The 21961-nt window shown below is 35.2% G+C and overlaps 1 protein-coding gene across 1 annotated transcript in view; it reads left to right on the top strand.

The window, feature by feature from the left end:
* PLSCR4 (phospholipid scramblase 4) overlaps positions 1 to 17048 on the top strand; it is a gene marked incomplete at its 5' end in the record, with an annotated part of 66198 nt that extends 49150 nt beyond the window's left edge. The window contains 6 exon segments of the mRNA NM_001266547.1: positions 2789 to 3024; positions 8491 to 8533; positions 9532 to 9758; positions 12795 to 12956; positions 14366 to 14524; positions 15189 to 17048. Coding sequence (NP_001253476.1) covers positions 2789 to 3024; positions 8491 to 8533; positions 9532 to 9758; positions 12795 to 12956; positions 14366 to 14524; positions 15189 to 15233 — 872 coding nt within the window. The 3' untranslated portion in view covers positions 15234 to 17048.
* Positions 17049 to 21961: the final 4913 nt, after the last annotated feature.

Raw genomic sequence — 21961 nt, 5'->3', positions numbered from 1 at the left:
TTAAAATAGTGAAATGCAAAGTTACCACTGCCTGTCTTAAGAGACCTTGATAAAAAAATTCCTAAAGTCAAACATTAGCTGTTGTGTACTAATTCATTTTTATGAGTACTCTTTTTTAAAAAATATTTTATTTCCATAGGTTTTTGAGGAACAGGTGGTATTTGGTTACATGTGTAAGTTCTTTAGTGGTAATTTATGAGATTCTGGTGCACCCATCACCCAATCAGTATACACTGAACCCAATTTGTAGCCTTTTATCCCTCACCCCCTTCCCATCATTCCCCCTGAGCCCCCAAAGTCCACTGTATCATTTCTATGCCTTTGCATCCCCATAGCTTAGCTCCCACTTACGAGTGAGAATGTACGATGTTTGGTTTTCCATTCCTGAATTACTTTCCTTAGAATAATAGTCTCCAATCGCATCCAGGTTGCTGTGAATGCCATTAATTCATTCCTTTTTATACGTGTATGTATACGTGTGTGTGTGTGTGTCTGTGTGTGTGTGTATATATATATATATATTCTCACATTTTTCTTAATCACTCGTTGATTGATGGGCATTTGGGCTAGTTCTGTATTATAGCAGTGGATTGTGCTGCTATAAATATGCATATGCAAGTATCTTTTTTGACTTCTTTTCCTCTGGATAGATACCCCAGTAGTGGGATTGTTGGATCAAATGGTAGTTCTACTTTTAGTTTTTTAAGGAATCTCCACACTGTTTTCCATAGTGGTTGTACTAGTTAACATTCCCACCAGCAGTGTAGTTCCCTGTTCACCGCATCCATGTCAACATCTATTATTTTTTGATTTTTTGATTATGGCCATTCTTACAGGAATAAGGTGTTATGACATTGTGGTTTTGATTTACATTTCCCTGATCATTAGTGATGCTGAGTATTTTTTCATACGTTTGTTGGCCATTTGTATATCTTCATTTGAGAATTGTCTGTTCATGTCCTTAGCCCACTTTTTCATGGGATTGTTTGTATTTTCTTGCTAATTTGTTTGAGTTCCTTGTAGATTCTGGATATTAGTCCTTTGTCAGATACATCAATTGTGAAGATTTTCTCCCACTCTGGATTGTCCATTTACTCTGCTGACTGTTCTTTTTGCTGTGCAAAAGCTCTTTAGTTTAATTAAGTCCCACCTATTTATCATTGTTTCTGTTGCATTTGCTTTTGGCTTCTTGGTCATGAAGTCTTTGCCTAAGCCAATATCTAGAAAGGTTTTTCTGATATTATCTTCTAGAATTTTTATAGTTTCAGGTCTTAGATTTAAGTCCTTGATCCATTTTGAGTTGATTTTTGTATAAGGTGAGAGATGAGGATCCAGTTTCATTCACATACATGTGGCTTGCCAATTATCCCAGCACCATTTATTGAAGAGGATGTCCTTTCCCCACTTTGTGTTTTGTTTGCTTTGTCAAAGATCAGTTGGCTGTATTTGGGTTTATTTTTGGGTTCCCTATTCTGTTCCATTGGTCTATGTGCCTATTTTTGTACCAGTACCATCTTGTTTTGGTGACTATGGCCTTATAATATCATTTGAAATGATATGTGATACCTCCAGATTTGTTCTTTTCACTTAGTTTTGCTTTGACTATGCAGGCTCTTTTTTAGTTGCATATGAATTTTAGGATTGTTTTTCTAGTTCTGTGAAGAATGGTGATAGTATTTTGATGGGAATTGCATTGAATATGAAGACTATGCTCTTAAAGCATGATAAAATGCTGTATCCATTTAAGGAAATCTAGGTTCCTTGACAGACTTATAATGACAAAGATAATTCATCAGATCTCTGATTGAAGGTGGAATGGGGAGAAATGGTAGAGGGATAAGTGCTGTGGGCTGAATGTTTATATCCCCCCCAAATTCACATATTGAAGCCCCATTTCCCAATGTTACTTGCAAGTGGGGCCTTTCAGAGAAAATTAAATCAAAAGGTTGGAGCCCTCATGATGGCACTCATGCCCTGTAAGAGGAGATGTGAGAGGGATTCTCTCTTTCCCTCTCTCTCTCTCTTCCCCTTCACTCTGTGAGCATATAGCAAGAAGGTAAACATCTGCAAACCAGAAAAGGCTTTCACCAGGTTTGACCATGCTAACATTTGTCTTTGAACTTCCCAGCCTCCAGAACTATAGGAAAGAAATACTTGTTGTTTGAGCCACTCAGTTTGTGGTATTTTGTTATAGCAGCCCAACTGCTAAGAAAATAACCTTAAGAAATTGAATCTAAAAGAGGTCAGGATTGGGGACCACTCTGAGAACTCGATGATGAAGATATGTACAAGTGATTGGATCAAGGCAGCCTAAAATATTCATTAAAAGCACCCCTTTGAAATAAAGTAGATATTATTTATGTAACCATAAACAATAACAATAGACATAATAACAAAAATTTGCAGGAGTAATTATATGTAGTAATTATACGTTAGTAATTAATCCCAACCTCATTAGGTAAGTTTATTATCTCCAAGGAGGAACCTAATTTATTAAGAAGCTAACATGTTGGTCTTCTAATGTTTCAAAACTTATTTTTGTACCATTGAAATGGGAATAATTATCTTACAAGGTTTAAAAGGATTAAATGAATTAATATGTAAATAAGTCTCCCTAATACATCGTTGGGTCATATGCAACAATGATCTGCATAAAGTGCAAATCAAAAATGGAACAAGTTGTTATATATTTAAGTGGATGTCGTGTGATCTATTTCATCTCATGTAAAAAGTTATGTTAACTTACAGGGTTAATAATGTGTAACACTTTGAATTCTTTTGAACACAGGACCCCCTGGAACAGCTGTCCCTCCACCTGCAGGCTACCCAGGAGGCTTGCCTATGGGATACTACAGTCCACAGCAACCCAGTACCTTCCCTTTGTACCAGCCAGTTGGTGGTACCCATCCTGTCCAGTATCAGCCTGGCAAATATCCTGTGCCAAATCAGCCTGTTCCAATAACATGGATGCCAGGGCCAACTCCTATGGCAAACTGTCCTCCTGGTCTGGAATACTTAGTTCAGGTACTCCATGAAAACACAAATTATTTTCTTATGAAATGTGACCATAGGGACCCAATACAAAGAGAAAAAAAGCAGAACAGAGTGAATAAAGGTAGATGGGTCAGTGATGACAGATGCCATTTGTGACACTATAAGAATAGTGATACCAGTTTCAGAAATGTGAAAGGGAAGTAGCAAGTACAAGGATGTTTATAGTGGGATGAGTATATTTTCATAAGGATTTATGTTGAGCTTCAAGGCATACAAGATGTTTTCTTGAAAGAAGTGTACAAATAGGAATAGAAAAACTATCATAGAGGATAGTTGTGTTATTTGCTTAGAAGTAAAGAGTTAATATCAACAAAAGCAGCACAAAAGAGAACAAAACACAACACAGTGTGTCAATTACTGAGTGCCTTAGCCCATTGCTTTTTACTACCACCCATTATTTTCATTAGCTACTCTTGCCACCCGCAAAAACATACAATATAAATAAAAATAATGAACCCTACAAAGAATATTTCTTCAGGCCAAGTTCCAGAGACCCCCTTCGTACAACACAGTAACTCCCTAATTAACCTCTATATGGATATTCTGCTGCCACCAGGGCATCCAGATCAAAAACTGGGTAATATGCAAAGTTTGTGTACAATTAGTTTTGTTTAAGAACCCATGTCTGAAACTAAAAAACCTGCTTAATGAAAATAAGATAAAGCTGGCAGAGTAGTTGCCTTTTATTTGTGGCGTTGATTCTTATGGTTTCAGTTACCCATGGTCAACCAGGTTCCAAAAATACTAAATGGAAAATTCCAGAAATAGACCATTCATAAATTTTAAATTTATTCTGAGTAGCATGATGAAATCTTGCACAGTCCCTCTCTGTTCTGACTGGCACATGTATCATTCCTTTGTCCTGTGTATCCACGCTGTACATGTTACCTGTAGTATACAGACCCAGAGCCACATAGTAGCCATCTTGGTTATCAGACTGACTGACAGTATCATGGTGCTTGCATTGAAGTAACTTATTTTACTTAATTATGTCTCCAAAACACAAGAGTAGAAATGCTGGGAATTTGGATATGCCAAGGAAAGACCAAAGAGAGGCCATAAGGTCTTCCTTTCCATGTAAAGGTGAAGGTTTTTGACTTAATAATAAAAAAATTCCTATGCTAAGGTTACTAAGATCTACAGTAAAATTAATATGTCCATGGAATTCTAAAGAAGGAAAGAAAAATTTGTGCATAGTATATACAGGATTTGGTACAATCTGTGGTTTCAGGTATCCACTCGGGGCTTGGAAAGTATCCCCTGAGGATAAGAGGGAGACTACTTTATTGGAGATCCTATAGAACCTTCTGAATCTTTTTTGTTGTTATTTTTAGAGAAAGGAGTGCTGAAATACATTATAAAGAAGAAACTTCCCAATTCAATACTTACCTCCCCAGGTCGACAGTCAAGTATTTCCTGGAGATATGTCATTTCTCTTTTCAATTCCGTATATTGACAGGGACCCTGATAATCTTCTGTGCTGAAAACTATATGTATAATATTATAGCATTGGTGTATAGAAGTCAATATAGTTGCATCAGGAAAATTTGGATTTTACAAAAGCCAAAATTTATCCTAAATTATTATTTGGACAAAATATTGACAAAATGTAAAGCCACTCATTCAGGAGAAGTGCTAAACATCTACATTATTTCAGAAGATAATAAAATGTTTGTAGCTTATCAAGTTTAGAAAGTCTCACTTCCATACTTTGTGATAAATACAGAAGTTGTTCTTGGGAATCTAACATCTTCTACAGTCAATTCTCTTTTCAAATTGTATAGCATTGTTTCTTTAAATATTAAAAACCTGTTTCTTAATTTCTTTTATGATTCTTACGGAGGTTAATTTAACATATTTTATGAATTGTCCCTTTTAGGAATGTTTAGAGTTAAAGAAATAAGTGAAAAAATAAACAAAACACAGGGTTGGACCCAGACAAACCAGGTTTTTAATTCTATCCTACTCTCTAGTAACGCTAAAACCTTGATAAACTTTTCTAACCTCTTGCTGCTTGAATTTTGTCATCTATAAAATAGTATTATCAATACCTACCTTATCAGATTGTTAAGAGAATTTTTAATGAGATAAGGGTCACAATGTGCCTAATATTTTTTGAACATATAGGGCTGTCCCAATGTATGAAAGCTGTGTGGCTGTTATTAACTTAAATACCTTCTTATGGGTGAATGCAAGACATAGAGCCAATCTTTTTCTGCTATCTACCCTAGTCTTTTTGAGCTCTTACATGAAGATTACATGAATCTTTATCAAGGTTACCAAGAGTCCTAAAACATCCAAATTAGCACGATTATATTATTTCCAGAGTCTTGGCTTTGCCAGTGACTTTACCAATTTGTCAAAGAACTGCCCCTTAACAGACACGTATTATTGAGTTCCAGGGAGGGACGTAATAATATTGAAATTAGGCCAGTTAATAACGCTGTGATGGCCTCTGAGTGTTCAAGTGAAAGAAACAATTTTACATCTCATTGTAAATAAAAAAGCTGGAAATGATTTGGCTTCATGAGGAAGGCATGTTGAAAGTTGAGATAGGCCAAATGCTAGTCTTCTAGCACCAGTTAGCCAAGCTGTGAATGCAAAGGAAAAGTTCTTGAAGGAAATTGAAAGTGATATTACTCCAATGAACATATGAATGGTGAAAAGTAAAAGAGCCTAATTGCTGATATGGAGAAAGTTTTAGTGGTTTAGAAAGAAGATCAAACCAGTCACAACACTTCCTTAAGCCAAAGCATAATTCAGAGCAAAGCCCGATCTCTCTTAAATTCTATGTAGGCTGAGAAAGGTGAGGAAACTACAGAAAAAAAAAGTTTGAAGCTAGCAGAGGTTGGCTCACAAGGCTTAAGGGAAAAAAAAAAAAGGCAGTTTTGTAACATAAAAGTGCAAGGTGAAGCAGCATGTCCTGATGTAGAAGCAGCAGTAAGGTTTTCAGAAGATCCTAGCTATAATAAGATCACTGATGAAGGTGACTATACTAAACAACAGATTTTGAATGTAGATGCAGCAGCTTCTGTTGGAAGAAGATGCCATCTAGGACTTTCATAGCTAAAAAGTAGAAGTCAAAGCCTGACGTCAAAACATCAAAGGACAGACTGACTCCCCTGATAGGGTCTCTTGCAAAACACTACTACTCACTGACAACACATCTGGTCACCCGAGAGCTCTGATGGAGGTGTATAAGGAGATTAATGTTGTTTTAATGCCTGCTAACACAACATCCATTCTGCAGCCCATGAATCAAAGTGTAATTTCGATTTACAAGTCTTAATGTTTAAAAAATGAATTTCATTAGGCTATAGTTGTCATAGATGGTGTCATTTCTCAGATGGATCTGGGCAAAATAAATTGAAAACCATGTGGAAAGGATGGTCACCATTCTAGATGCCAGTATGGACATTCATGATTCTCGGGAAGAGGTCAAAATATCAGTATTGACAGGTGTTTGGGAGAAGTTGATTGCCGCTTTTATGGATGATTTTGAAGGGTTCAAGATTTCAGTGGAGGAAGTAATTTCAGATAATGGTGGAAACAGCAAGAGAACTAGAATTCGAAGTGGAACCTGCAGATGTGACTGAATTGCCGCAACTCATGATACAACTTTAACAGATGAGCAGTTGCTTCTTATGTATAAGCAAAGAAACTGCTTCCCTGAGATGGAATTTACTCCTGGTGAGAATTCTGTGAACACTGTTGAAATGAGAAAGGTTTTAGAATATTACACAAATATAATTGATAAAGTAGTGGCAGATTTTAAGTGGATTGACTCCAACTTTGAAGGAAGTTCTACTGTGGTAAAATACTATTAAAGAAAATCACGTGCTACAGGGAAATCTTTCATGCAGAGAAGAGTCAGTCAATTGCTATGACAAACTTCATTATCTTTTGTTAAGAAATTGCTACCGCCAACCTGGGCGTCAGCCATCACCACCCTGACCAGTTAGCAGTCATTGACATAGAAACAAGACCCTCTACCAGCAAGAGGATTGTGACTAGCTGAAGTCTCAGATGATTGTTAGCAGTTTTTAGCAATAAACTTTTTTAAAAATTAAGGTATGTACTTCTGTTAGAATTAATACTCTTACGCACACTGTAGACTACAGTATAGTGGAAACCTAATTTTATATTCAGTAAGGAAATAAAACATTCAAGTGACTCACTTTCTTACAATAATTGCTTTATTGCATTGGTTTGGAACTAAACTTGTAATGTCTCCAGAGTATGCCTGTAGTTTATATTTTTACTTTTCACTTCTAGATTTTAATATCCTAGATTTCTAAAATGAACTATAAACCATTTTAGTAGCCACTTTTGGTATTTTTATGGGGCATGTTTAGGTCTCCTTATGTAATTGTGTTTTTATAAAAGAAAAAGGTTTTAATTAAGCATGGATTGTGCCCTTTGTACCCTCCTGTAATTAATTACACCATAAAACAGTCATGTTTAGGTACGTTATTTTAATTTCATGTGTTACTGCATTTGCATATTATTCATTAATTAATGTATTTAACCAATGTTTGGTGAAATATGGCACTTCAAGCAGTGTTCTGAGCTTAGGAATTAGGAATGGTCTAATGGTCTAAATGATGTAAAATTATACAAATATAATCAGGGTGTCCTCAGGAAGGTTTATTCTCTTCTGCTAGAATGTTCTCACATGTAACAGATAATGTGCCCATCAAACTACTCATCTTTAGAATGATTCCTAAGATAGAAATTTCTCAAATGGTATATACCTAGCCATCCTTTTCATGGGTTGCCATCCAAGAATGTTTCCTTTCTCTTCCCCTAATCCTATTCACGTGCTTCCTGGTGTCATAGACCCTTCCCTTATTAAAGTGTGCACTTGGGGAAGACCCTGGTATTTGTAGATCAAGTGAATGCAAGTCAGTGTATAAACCTCTGCTGAAAGTACCTGTAAAATAATATAAAATGGGACACTTCATGTGAGCTTCATCCTGGCTTGTTTGTTCTCCTTAAGCCACTGAGAGACTTTCCTTCTCTCTGGCTGGTCCATGTTAATCGTTCTGAACTTAACTAAACAACTGCAGGCTATGGATGATATGTGGAGAGACCAGTGAGTAGGGACTTATCTAGGAACAATCTGTAAGTACAGCTTCTTCTGATGTGATTACTACAGCAAGTAGATGTTTTGTTTTTCTGATATAGCAGACAACTTTTTTAAAGTGGTACTGAAAGAAAGTGTTTTTCTAATATGGACAGCTCTGCTAATATCCATCTGATCAGATGCAGATAAGCTGATTTTCAGTTGGTAAAATGTTTTTGATTCTATTGACTTTCAAAAATATATTTTGGTATCAATTGATGTATTTTAATATCTATTTCATCAGTTTATTTTACAAGGTTATTTTATTTCTGTTATTTCTGTCTTCTAATTGCTTTGTTTTATCCCAACAGTTGGACAACATACATGTTCTTCAGCATTTTGAGCCTCTGGAAAGTATGTATAATTTTTGTAGTGCTCAGCAGTATTTTAATCAGATGGAAATTTGCATTATCCAATATCTAGTTCCTTCTTTATATTGATCATGTTTCAGTGTTTCAAAGAAAAAAAACTGCTCTATTACCCTATCTTCAAGAAAGTAATAAAGTGAATTATTTTGTATAATTGTATCCTTCTATACATCATATAATCATAAGCTCTTAGATTTGAAAAGGGCTTACGTTTTATCTGGTCAATTGCCCTACACTTTACTCATTGTTCCTACTCCACATTTACCATTCAATGATGAGTAAAAGAAGGAGCCAAGAGACTACATGAGTTAGCCAGGGACACCACAGTCAGCTAATCACCTCCAGAGCAGGAAATAGTATTTAAACCACAGTCAGCTAATCAGTGGCAAAGCTGGAAATAGAATCCAAATTCGCTGAATCGTAGTCCAGTGCCTTTGCTTTGGAAGTACGAATAAAAGATCTGTCAAAATGATGCCTATTCTCAGTTCGTTCTACAGGATTACGGACCCTCACTAAACCAGCTATGCACATTCATTTGGCCACCACATAGGGCCTTTGACTTTTCTTGGTTTGTTTTCATGTTTGTAATTAGTGATGACCCTACTCTTCAAAGCATGTTTTATGAACTGATTAATTAATGGTCAAATGTATAATTTCTTTTTAATGGTTTTATAATTAAAGTTTTCTGAATTCAGATACTCCAGGAATTGAAACAAAAGGGTTGTTTCAATCTTTTCTTTTATGTAGAAATTTTGTTAATGTTTACACTGAACTTCTTAAAAGAAATGTTTTCAATTTTCACAATTGCTTAAATACTTTTAGATAATATGATTTTTGGGGTACTCTAATCAATTCTACATATTTCACCTGAAACTTTAAAAAAGCTATGTTGCTTTAAGCCCTTAAGAAATACTAAACAAGGACTTTCTGAGGCCTATTTTAAATGTTTCTAATTTAAGATGACTTTCTCATTTTATTTTTTAGTGATGACACGTTTTGAAACTAATAATAGATATGATATTAAAAACAACTCAGACCAGATGGTTTACATTGTAACCGAAGACACAGATGACTTTACCAGGAATGCCTATCGGACACTAAGGCCCTTCATCCTCCGGGTCACTGATTGTATGGGCCGAGAAATCATGACAATGCAGAGACCCTTCAGATGCACCTGCTGTTGCTTCTGTTGCCCCTCTGCCAGACAGGAGGTCAGAGAATGGAAGTCTGATTCACAGTTTGCTTCTGATCCAACTCTTCACAGCACAGTATGCTCCTTCCACTACACAGGGAGGACTTTCCCTGACCCTGCCAGCCAGAATAGAAGAAGATAGTTGGGAGGGAGAAAACCAAATTGTCTCACTTAAGGAAAATCATAGAGGATTGTTTCTTTTTGTTACTACTTTTTAGTGCTTAAATAAGTGGGTCAAGCACAATTGGCATTGTGTAGTCAATAATTATGATTCCATCAGTTGCATCTACTTAATTAGAAATTTACGTACCACATTTATCTAAATGTACCTACCTATCACCAGATAAACTAATGCTAAATATAAACATATGCTTTTAGAATTGGAAGGGACTTAAATACATTTAGAGTACCCATCACAACCCATACCTTGCCACAGATAAAGAGTGGCTCAAAATTACTCAATGGCTGAGGTGTTACAATTGGCTAAGGACAGGGCGGGAACTAGAATACCGATGTGCTGAGTTACAGTGTGGTTACTCATTATCTGTGCATTTCTAAGAAAGTTATTTGCTGTAGGGAAAAGAAAAGCAGTTTTGGAGAGAAACCAAACGGAGTCTGAATTGTAGATATGTCAGCTACTTAAATCTGTAAAATTTAATTAACCTGTTTGAGCCTTAGTGTTCTTATACATAAACTGGGTAGTACAGTACATCATAGGATAACAGGAATACTTACATGATCTGTTAAATAACATCATTTACTAAATATTAATTTTTTACAACCCTCTCTGGGCCTTATTTACCTGTAAAATAGAAATATTAATAATACTTATCAGGTAGAATGATCATTTTAGGGATTAAGTCAATTCCTCGGCACAGTTCCTAGTGAATAGTATAGTACTCAATGAATATTTTCTGTTATTTTCAGATATCTTACTCCTTTGTTATTATTATCTTTGTGATAACAACCTTATATCTGAAGTGAATACCTATTATCCTTGATCCTTTTGGATATAGTAGGCATTTATCTTTGTATTTATGAGTTAGATTTTTTAAATCAAAGCCTATAGATACGGCCTTCTGAAATTATAGGAAGCCGGAATAAAGGAAAGCAAATCAAAATTACATCTGGGCAGGATGGTTTACACCTATAATTCCAACACTTTGAGAGGCTGAGGTGGGAGGATCACTTGAGGCCAGGAGGTTGAGATCAGCCTGGGCAACATAGTAAAACCCCATCTCTACAAAAATAAAAAATAAAAAAACATTGGCCAGGCCTGGTGATGTGTGTCTGTGGTCCCAGTTGCTTGGGTGACTAAGGTAGGAGGATCACTTGAGCCCAGGATGTTGAGGCTGCAGTGACCTATGATTGTACCACTTCACTCCAGCCTGGGTGACAGAGAAAGACCCTTACTCCTAAAAAAAATTACAAGCCTAGTCCAATTTGTGACACTTTTGTCTCATAACTTTACCCAGGATTTTTCTTCAGATTTATCCAGTTTTACTTGTATTAATTTTTGTGTGTGTGTGTGTGTGTGTGTACATTTAGTTTATGCAGTTTTATCATTTGTGTAGATTCCTGTTTCCATCAGCACAATGCAAATACCAAACAGTTCCATCGTCACTAAAATCTTCTTTTGTCACCACATCCACCTTCCTCCCTCCTCTTTGTCCCTAACCCTTAATAACCACTAATCTGTTCTCTATATTTATAATCTTGTCATTTCGAGAATGTTAATTAAACAGAATAATATAGTATGTAACTTTCCAGGATTGATCTTTTTCACCCACAGTAATTACCTGGAGATTGAAACAAGCTGTTATTACTAGCGCATTCCTTTTTATGGCTGAGTAGTATACCATGGTATGCATTTTTAAGGAATTTATTTTTGTACATTTTGATTTTTATCTCATAGGTTTAAACTTATATGAGATAGTTCTATGATGGTCTCAAATTTATATATTTGTATATAGGTATGAATTTATCCATATGAACAATAGTACCTTAATTTAACAATTTATGAATCTGTGCAGTCCTATTCCATGTCCTGGGTAATCCTTTCCCCAAATTCTTATGAAAGTCCATGTAACACCAGAGAAATAGTCAGTAAAACTTTAACTTTGGGCTTTTACCAAATAATTTAATCTTTATGATCTATTATTATTAAACAGGAAGATCTTAATTCTTCACAAAATAATATTATTGAAGATAAATAGCTAAAAACAGGGTAGTGGACAATATTTTAAAACTTAAAAAATGGCTTTATAAACGCATACACACATTTTGTTGTTTTCACAATATGTAATTTTCAAAATGCCTCTTTTGTCTTTTGTTTTCTGTTATAATTTTCATGTCTGAGATTTGATTTTACCCTTCAAATCTAAAAAGTCAGCTTGTTACTGTTTCATAGACTGAGTCAGAAGAAATGAGACTGCTAGGAAGGAGACAGAGAACCCTTTTACAGCACAGCAAGCAGCATAAGTGTGTAGGGTCCCCTCATCTCCAAGTTCTGAGGTTGACTTGGAGAAGCCCATTGCTTCCTCATTGTAAGCCTTTTATTTTTGAGTTATCCTGAGAAAATTATTCTTTCTGATGGAGAAGCAGTGTAGTGTAGTATAAAGAATAAGCTTTGAAACCAAGCCAACTTATCACTGTGCCACTTAGTAGTTACATGTTTTAGAAAGTGTTTAACACTTGCAAGCCTCAGTTTCCTCTTCTGTAAAATGGAGATTAAAATACTTATTTTTTCAGGGTTATGAATATTGGCTGTTTATGCAGCTTGCCAAACACTGAGCTTGGACAACTGTCCATTATATAACAAGCTATAATTAAGCCTGCTGTTTGTCCCAGAGGCAAACATGACCTCATCCATTAAAGCTTTTCGCTGAAATACAACCCGAAGAATGGCCTGGGTAAAATGGAAGGCTGTCACTCCCAGCAATAATTTCCCTGGTCTTTGAATGAGTGAGGACACATCTAAGTTGTGTATGTGCGTATGTGTATGTGTATGTGTGTGCATGTAGCATCCTAACTTCTGTCACTGTTTTATTTGCAGCTGGAGGTGCAGTGTCCTCCTGGCATCACCATTGGCTTTGTTGCGGAACACTGGAACCTGTGCAGGGCCGTGTACAGTATCCAAAATGAGAAGAAAGAAAATGTGATGAGAGTTCGTGGGCCATGCTCAACTTATGGCTGTGGTTCAGATTCTGTTTTTGAGGTGAAACTATGTAAAAATAGTGTTTCTGATATTTTTCCTACCCATATTAACAGACTGTGGAAAGATCTGGTTGTAGACAATTTTTTTTTAATGTGAATGAGTAACATAGTGTGAGGAAAGAGTTAATTAACCAGTTGACATCAAAAGATTTTAAAATTATTGTTAGTGGATTGTTTGAGGTTTTCCAAAATGAGAGCTTTTTTTATGACTTCAGTGCTTGATAAAAATAAAAGGAAATCATTTAAAACATTAAATATTCTGAGAGTAAATAGCTTGACCTAATTCATTTATTCTATTCTCGGCTATATGTAATTAAACATTTTTTCCCGTAGATTTCTAGGCTGGGAATGTAGGCTGTAAGTAATGCAGGTGCCCAACATGTCACAGAACATACCAAGTACTCCTAAGGCTGTGGAAATACTTATTTGCAGGATACGGGTCTGTCAGCATCCTCAAGAAATCGGATAACACTAACAACATGGATAAAACTTAAAATAGTTATAACATTTTTTCAATAAAAAGAAAAATTATTTTATTTTGCCTTTATCTCACTGGCTACAAAATGTTGGTTCATTACCCTGCAAGTCTGACAAAGGAAATTCCTAGAAATATTTCCTAGGCTTCTTAAAGAATGTTTTTTGAATGCCTTGCAATTAGACAAAACTCATCATCTTCAAAACCGGTTGTTCCTATGTTTCCTATGACACTCAAGAAACTTTCCTTAGTTCTTATTTTCTATCACTATATCATTAAGTATTGCTTATGTATTAAAAGAGCAATATAGATAAGCCAAATTGCTAGGGCAGGGTGTGTGTGATCATTCCTGTTACCAAGTGACATTAGAAGTTAGTATTTGGATATTTTCCCTGTGACAAGTGCCAGGTTTCCCCTTTTAGAAACTGAAGCTCTTTGGTATCTGGCCATATATTAAGAAGACAAGGTATATTTGGCTCACAAAAACTTAAGTGATGTGAAGTGCACAGTACTTTTTTCCTGGTTTTTGCTCATAGGTTTCCCTAGATTGGAAGTGATTCTCTCTCAGTTCCTACCCTTTGCTATATTGAGAATAATTTCATAATCAGTTCAAATCATACCTCTTCTTAAAAAGTCTCTTAGTAACTCATTTGAAGATGAAGAAAGAGCAGCAGTCTGAGACTTTTAAGATATACCCCAGCTCAGTTATTAACCAGTTGCAAGGCACTTAACCCTTTTTGGCCATTATTTTCTCATTTCAAATTATATAATTACATAGTCTTTTTCTGCATTGTATTTATGTTATCTGATAACATAAATACATTTATGTTATCTCCTATGTTATCTGACAACATAAATACAATGATATGCAGAACATTAAAACCTGTGCTTCAATGCGTTTCAGTCATCATAAAGGCACATTCTTGTCATTCCAGGTCAAATCCCTTGATGGTGTATCCAACATCGGCAGTATTATCCGGAAGTGGAATGGTTTGTTGTCAGCGATGGCAGATGCTGACCATTTTGACATTCACTTCCCACTAGATCTGGATGTGAAGATGAAAGCCATGATTTTTGGAGCTTGCTTCCTCATTGTAAGCCTTCTATTTTTGAGTTATCCTGAGAGAATTGTTCTTTCTGATGGAGAAGAAGCAGTGTAGTGTAGTATAAAGAATAAGCCTTGAAACCAAGCCAACTTATCGCTGTGCCACTTATTAGTTGCATGTTTTAGAAAGTGTTTAACACTTGCAAGCCTCAGTTTCCTCTTCTGTAAAATGGAGATTAAAATATTTACAATTTTCAGGGTTATGAATAGTAGCTATCATGAGTAAAATGACCAGGAGAGTACTTGGATAACCCTAGGTATCCAATGGGTATAATTGTCATCATTGCATGTTATTTGTCATTCTCACTACTTAAAAATGCCTAGCCTATGATGTCTTAGTGAAATAACTCTAAAGAAGGTGTCTCGTATCTCCTGCCTTTCTGCCTGTCAGGGTTCTCCTTGGGGTTGTCCAATCCTTAGATTATGAAGTTTTTTAATGATGAGATTCAGTTAATTGGCACTTAAAATGGAAAACTAACAGTTCCAAATCTGTAACTGCTGCTCTTCAGAGTAGGTCCTCTTCATAAATATTTCCCTAAATTGATTTATTTTAACTGGAATGGGGGAATCCCTAATAAATTATAAAGGCTAATACTGCATGCATTATACCTAATTGTCTATATCTCTACATATAATTCTTTTTCCAATTTCAGGACTTCATGTATTTTGAAAGATCTCCACCACAACGTTCAAGATAGAGAGACACAGCAAAGCCATCAACTATGGTTAATTTTGAAAAATGGAAAAGTTGGATTGGGCTTACAGTTAATACTCAGTTATTTGCAAGTGTATTTCTTTGCTTTGTAGAGTGTTTTTATTGGGTGTTAACTTTGACAGCTGAGAGTGTGCTTGCAAGAACACAATCTAAAAGTGTGTTGCAATTGAGTGTCTCTCTAGTAGAATAGGAGTTCATCCTAAAAAGCTGTGACTCGTTAACCCAGTAAACATAAACAAAGTAAGCTTAAAACACTATAAACATGAGATAAGGGAAAATGAATCCAAAGTTCTCATATTAATAGATAGTGAAATAATAAGGCTTTTTAGAGCAAACTTTGTTGGGATAAAACAACCTGGCTCTGTCCCTAACCCTTTCCTACCTTCCCTCTCCGTCAACATGTCCTACTGAAGACAAACTTGTTTCAATGATAGTCTTCATCTTTAAAAACAAAAAGGCAGGCAGACAGAAATAATGATGTTTTCTTGTACTAAGAAGGTACTACTTATACACATGTATCAAAACCTCATTCTGCAAAGTTTTTGAAGGTTTCAGTGGGAAATTTGATTTTATTACAAAATAAAACATTTCATTAATGTTAAGGTTTATATATTCCACACCTGTTTTCTCATTTACTGGCAGGATGATCAGGAGCTGCCTATGTATGAAGGCAGAATCAGACTATCAGGAAAGGAGCTGGCCAGGGCCACAGCCAATCAAGATCTCTGAGCAACTTAGAGACTTTGGTGTCATTATATGAAGTTTGCATTTAATAGATTTATACATAATACATTTGTAAATTCATAACCTCTCTTGGTCACAGACGCCTTATATATAAAATAAGTTCCCAAATCTCTAAGATTGCCTGGTACACCTTTTCATCTCATTTGATGTGATACCTAGAAGAGATCATTTTTTTTTTTTTTCAAGAAGATACTTGGTGATCGCCATGCTGTTCTCATGGTAAGAACTGGAGTTACAATTTTAAATTTGGAAATATGACATTTTATGTAGCACTTTATAAAAAGTGAAAGTGACAAAGTCCACTGCTGCTTAATACTGCTTTACTTCTTTTTATTGACATGATAGATAAATATGTATATACACAGAGTAATAATAATAAAACACAGCAAACATTCTATTTCTTTATGGTCTACAGCATGCCGTAAATAATATGTAGGACCAATAATAAATTATCAATTACACATTTTTGTGTTAACTAATTAAAAGCATAGTGTATGAGTACACTTTAATTAACTTGCTTCTGTTGCACTTTAGTTTTCTACCTGCATATGGACTGCATTTTTTCAACACAGTCAGTATGTAGAATGGGATGTATTCTGCTGCTGCTGCTTATTAAATAAAGCCTGAGTGTTCTTAGATGGGGTTATTCTGAGACGAGGGTCTTAGCCTACAGTTCTTTTTGAAATGAAAGAAAGGTGCTTGGTTTTTTAATTATATTCATCTTTTCAGGGTAAATTTGTTTTGCTGAGTTTCTTGTAATGCTCATTTTTACATGCTGCTACTAGCTTTTTTTAAAAAAAAAGTAAAAGTTGCTGCTTTCTAAAATATTAATTGCCTTATATTTGAAAGTGCCATTGTAATCGTAAGTAGACTATATATTTCCTATAATGATGTCTGATATTTAAATAGGAAATCAGGCAAACAATATTCACAAAGTTTAACCATATAAACTTTTTATTTTTAACTTGCCTGAATCCCTATATTCCAAAACCTGCTGCATCATAATAAATACATCTATATATATTTAGCATAAGATGTGATATTTTAAATTTCTTTTTGAAAAAATTATATTTGTGTCTCTTAGAGTTAAAATTTTCTTTCTTTATAAAATATTGTCATATGTCATAGTTTTAATACAATTCACATAATTTCTATATTTCTTAATGATATTGTGTAAAATTGATCAGGTCGATTAAAAAAAAACTCTGGAATTTGTGCTTTCCTGCTTTTTCATATTGTTTATGGCTTTTAAATAAATATACAATGCTTCATAGTCAAACACTGTTTTATTTTTTGACTTTGAATCTTCACATACTTTTTTCACATGGATTTGAAGTAATTTTTGTTATTAGGTTTATTCAAGGCCTTTGCTTTCTAATATAAATGTAATATTATTAAAGTAATTTCTGTAGTGTTGCTTAGTAGTAACTAGCTTTCTTATATGACCAAGTTATTTGTAAATGCTTATTTCTAATCCTCGTAAGATACATTTAAATTTCAAGTGTGATTTCAATGTCAGTATATCATGAAGAAAAGTTACTAGAATTTGTAACCGTCAGTGAAGGATGCATTTTAAAACACTTTTACTAAATGACCAGATTTTCCAGAAATTATACAAAGATCAGGTTATAAGACATATTTAATAGCCTACTTTTGTGAGCAACTAGATATTAAATCAAATTCAGGTATAGAATAAGCAGAGTGATTCTAGAGTATGGTATATTGCTCCTGTTGGAGCAGCTGGCTACTTTTCAGTCTTTTTTTCCCCCAATGTTCAAGGTTGGATTTAATTTATATTGAAAGAAGCAAGCTTGGAAACCCATAAGAAGTCTGGATTTAATAAACTAATATCAAATTCAGCTGTTTGGCTAGTGATAGCTAGTGTTAAAAATGGATCTTTTTCCATAACTTCAAAGAATGCATTTCCCATTTTCTTCTAGGGCTCTTAAATTGTAAATCTCAAAAAAGAGAAAAGCAGCGTGATACACTCCAAAGTAGTCAAAGTAAGGCAGAATAATATGCTATGTGATAACATTTGGCATGGTTAATAATAGCACATGGTAGGTATTTACTCAGTGTCTGCTAAATGAATAAAAATATAGTAAGTTGATATATATTTGAAATATTTGCTATAGTTGTCAGTAAAACTTTTTGTTATCCTTTCCACTATTTCATTCCATCAATACTTTACTGAACATTTACTAAATTCAGACACTGAGCTATTTCTTAAGGCAGAGAGAAATACAAAAGTTAAAATATGTAATTACTACTCTCGGGCTCACGGGCTAGTGGACAAGATAGACTTTAAACTTTTCTTTTTTTTTTTTTTTAGACGAAGTCTCGCTCTTGTCCCCCAGGCTGGAGTGCAATGGTATGATCAGTTCACTGCAACCTCTGCTTCCCGGGTTCAAGCGATTCTCCTGCCTCAGCCTCCCTAGTAGCTGGGATTACAGGGGCCCACCATCACGCCTGGCTAATTTTTGTATTTTTAGTACAGATGGGATTTCACCATGTTGGCCAGGCTGGTCTCGAACTCCTGACTTCAGGTGATCCGCCCGATTTGGCCTCCAAAAGTGCTGAGATTACAGGCGTGAGCCACCGTGCCAAGCCAAGACAGATTTTTAAACAAACAAAACACACATTTTTGAGGACAACAATGAACACATGCTCAGTGGAATGTTGGCACACTCTATAAAGGCCATGTCATTAGCACCATCTCAAGTGCTGCATAATATATTTTTGTCCCAATTAATGAAACAGTTAAGGCAGGCTGTTTGTGTCATATGCCCAGAGAAACTTCCTGTTCCTGCTGGAGGTAAGTAAGATGCACTTTACAGCTATATCTGCAAGCCGAACGCATCGTGGGTGTAACTGAAAATGTCAGTTTTTCTAATTTCATCAAGCAAAGCAGGGATTGATTGTTTATTATGGTAAACTGTTGAGTATAGGACAGTGTCTGGTATATCTAAGATGCTCAATAAATATTGGTGAATGAATGAAAATTTCAAATATGTGTATGACACGGTGATAGGTGTTTGAGAAGATAGAAAGGAACGTGTAGTCTATCCCTCAGCAAGGATAAAGCAAGTAGATAAATAATTGTAGCACAAAGCTAAGTAATTATGACATAAAATAAATACAGTGGTTTTTTCTTTTATGTGTATTACTGGATTCTCGCAACTATATCATGAGGTAAACATCCATCTCATTTTTCAGAAGAAGCGCAAACCTCATCAACAGGTGATAGTACCAAGAAGATAGAAGTGCTATAAGGAGTCCCTGCTGTAGTTGTAATGAAGGAAAACCAAAGGGTTGAATAAAAAGTGAGACACATGAAAGCTCCTAGAGCTAGAGGAGCTGCTTCCACCTAGAGGTGGAACTTAGTTAATGCAAGAATTTGTAGAGCTGCCCAGTCTCAAGGTTCCAACCAGAAATCTGATGAGGCCAATTTTCCTAATCCTGTGTCCCAGCTGCCCAGAGCAGGTTCATGGTGAATGTTCACTAGTGTGTGTAACGAGGGTGGGGAAGGTGCTAGAGCTGGGGAGATGGTGATGCCTTTGCACATAATATCTAAACCAAAAAATAAATTGCAAATTCTAAAAACATGTGCTGCCATTAGCTGGCTTAATAGTTGCCCATTACATTTCTTGCTGTTCTTAACTTGTACTGCTCCTCAGCGAAGAAGCCAGTTGTGAAATCATGTAATTTGGGGATATATAACTGCTATCTTTACCCAAAGATTGAATTCTAGGCCAGACGTTGGATATGCATCTGGGGCACATATGGAGAAAAAAAAAACCTAATTATGAGATAGGTGGGATGATGCAACTACCTATAATAACTAGTGAAAATGACGAAGACTATAAAACCAGCCAGCTCTATTTAATGCTTCCTATAAGCCAGACACTGTTCCAGTTCTAGAGACTTTCCATATATTAACCCATTTAATTCTCATAACCCTATGAGATACATTACTATAATGATTCCCATTTTACAAAATAGAAAATGAAGATTTAGGTATCTTGCACAAAGCCACTCACCTAGCTGTATATCCACAAAACTGTTATTTGACTGCCCAAAGCACTGAGAAGCAAAAAGAATAAAGCTGGAGGCGTTACATTACCTGACTTCAAATTATATTACAAAGCTGTAGTAACCAAAACAGCATAATACTGGTATAAATATCCAGAGGCTACACTCCAAATTTTTATGCCCTGTTTTTCTTTCATCTCTGTAATCTTTTATTTCTTGTCTGATAACCCAGAAATACAGGGAAACAGAAATAGAGGAGAAAGGTGGCATGCTACTTCATGTGTTTTAAAATTTAGGACTGTGCCCGGGAAACCTGAGAGACTCGGAAGTCTTGTCTGAGGGTAGTTCTCTCCAGAGAGGCTTACCTTTGCTCCTACTGTTGCCTCAGTGGTGTTACCAGCTGATGACCATTTTTTGTATTATTTCTTCCGTTTGGTGTTTCCCAAGTCATGTATATATTTCAAATATGAACCCCTAAATGATGTGGACAAATCCTGGTTTATGAATTCTCAGGGAACAAATTTTTCCCTACCTGTAGCAGAGGTCAAAACAATCAAGTTTTCTCTTAATTTCTATTTACCAATTTTCCCATTTCACTTTTTACACTGGAGTGTGTCCCTTTGAGACTTTCCACTTTACTGGGGGTCTCTCTTCTAATACCAACCCTTGCCTAAGCCCAAGACCTCACTTCCAGCCTCATGGTGGTGGATAAAATCAAAGTCCCTTGCTAATAAACATTGGTGACTCCTTCCATTTGAGAAGCCAAAGAAAACGCCAGACTAAGCTTAATAGTAAGAAATTTCCAATTATTCTTTATTTTTGACTTCTGCTAAAATCTTGTACTCTCCCAAATCTACACTTTGCATCTAAATGCCCTTTGGTTATATTTCAGCCCAAATTTAGGTGTTCTATGGAAAGAGGGTTTTAAGATTATCTAGTCTGCAACATTGCTAGCAATGTGAGTGACCTATTTTTTTAAACTGCATATGATGTTTACAGTGAAGTATTCGGAGGAAAGTTCTTTAACACAAAATCGTGTAATATGGAAACTTGCAACTTATTACTATTTGTTATACCTAACTTACAGCTAAATCTTTATTCTTCTCTTCGAGTAGAATTATCTATCATCATATTATTGAGTTCCAGATTCTCTTAAAATGTTTAATATTTCTAGTACTACTGTTAAGTAAAAGACATTTATTTAAAATTGTGTCAGCTCTTCTATGACCCAGGCTTAGGCAAATTTATTTTAGGAAATTATAGGAGCAATCTTTTCCTTAAACAGTTTTGAAAACATGATGCTCAAATTGCCTTAGCTAACAATCACTAAACATAATTTACATGAGTTTTAACTTTTTTCATTATGACAGATAAAAGATAATATAGTTAGAAATCAGACCATTTTAAAACCTCTTGATTTTACAGAAATAAACGAGTAGAGAGTGCTAGAGAGAAGCAAGTAGAGTGACAAAATATTTATTTGGCTTTGCTACTCCTTGCTCCATATCAGAAAGCTGAATAAAACAAGCTACAATAGGGGGCAGCACCAGCTCGTGGATTTTTTTGTTAAACTATGCTCATTTTTTAATCCAAGAATTTATCAGTACCAATCTATAAATTTTAATGAATAGAATCAGTGAATTTTAAAATCAGAAGTAGTATTAAGGACCATCTGCTCTACATTCTAATACACAAGTGAAGGAAGTGGGAGAGGCCCAGGTTACGTGTCTAAAATTACATTGAGAATTAACTAGCAATCAAACCAGAACTAAAAATACAGATCGCCATTTTTATTCCAGTTTCCGTGCCGCCAGAGCAAAAATTTAGCAGAGATTTAAAACATTTTAAAGCAACATCTTTCATAACATTGAGATTTTAAGCATGAAGAAATTAAAACCCAGTTTCAAATTATTCTAATGTTCAAAATCTTTTTTA

The sequence above is a fragment of the Macaca mulatta genome, chromosome 2 (assembly GCF_049350105.2).
Source record: "Macaca mulatta isolate MMU2019108-1 chromosome 2, T2T-MMU8v2.0, whole genome shotgun sequence".
In the NCBI taxonomy this organism is placed as follows: domain Eukaryota; kingdom Metazoa; phylum Chordata; class Mammalia; order Primates; family Cercopithecidae; genus Macaca; species Macaca mulatta.
Note: the sequence above shows the minus strand (reverse complement) of the source record. Positions and strands in the feature narration are given on the sequence as shown.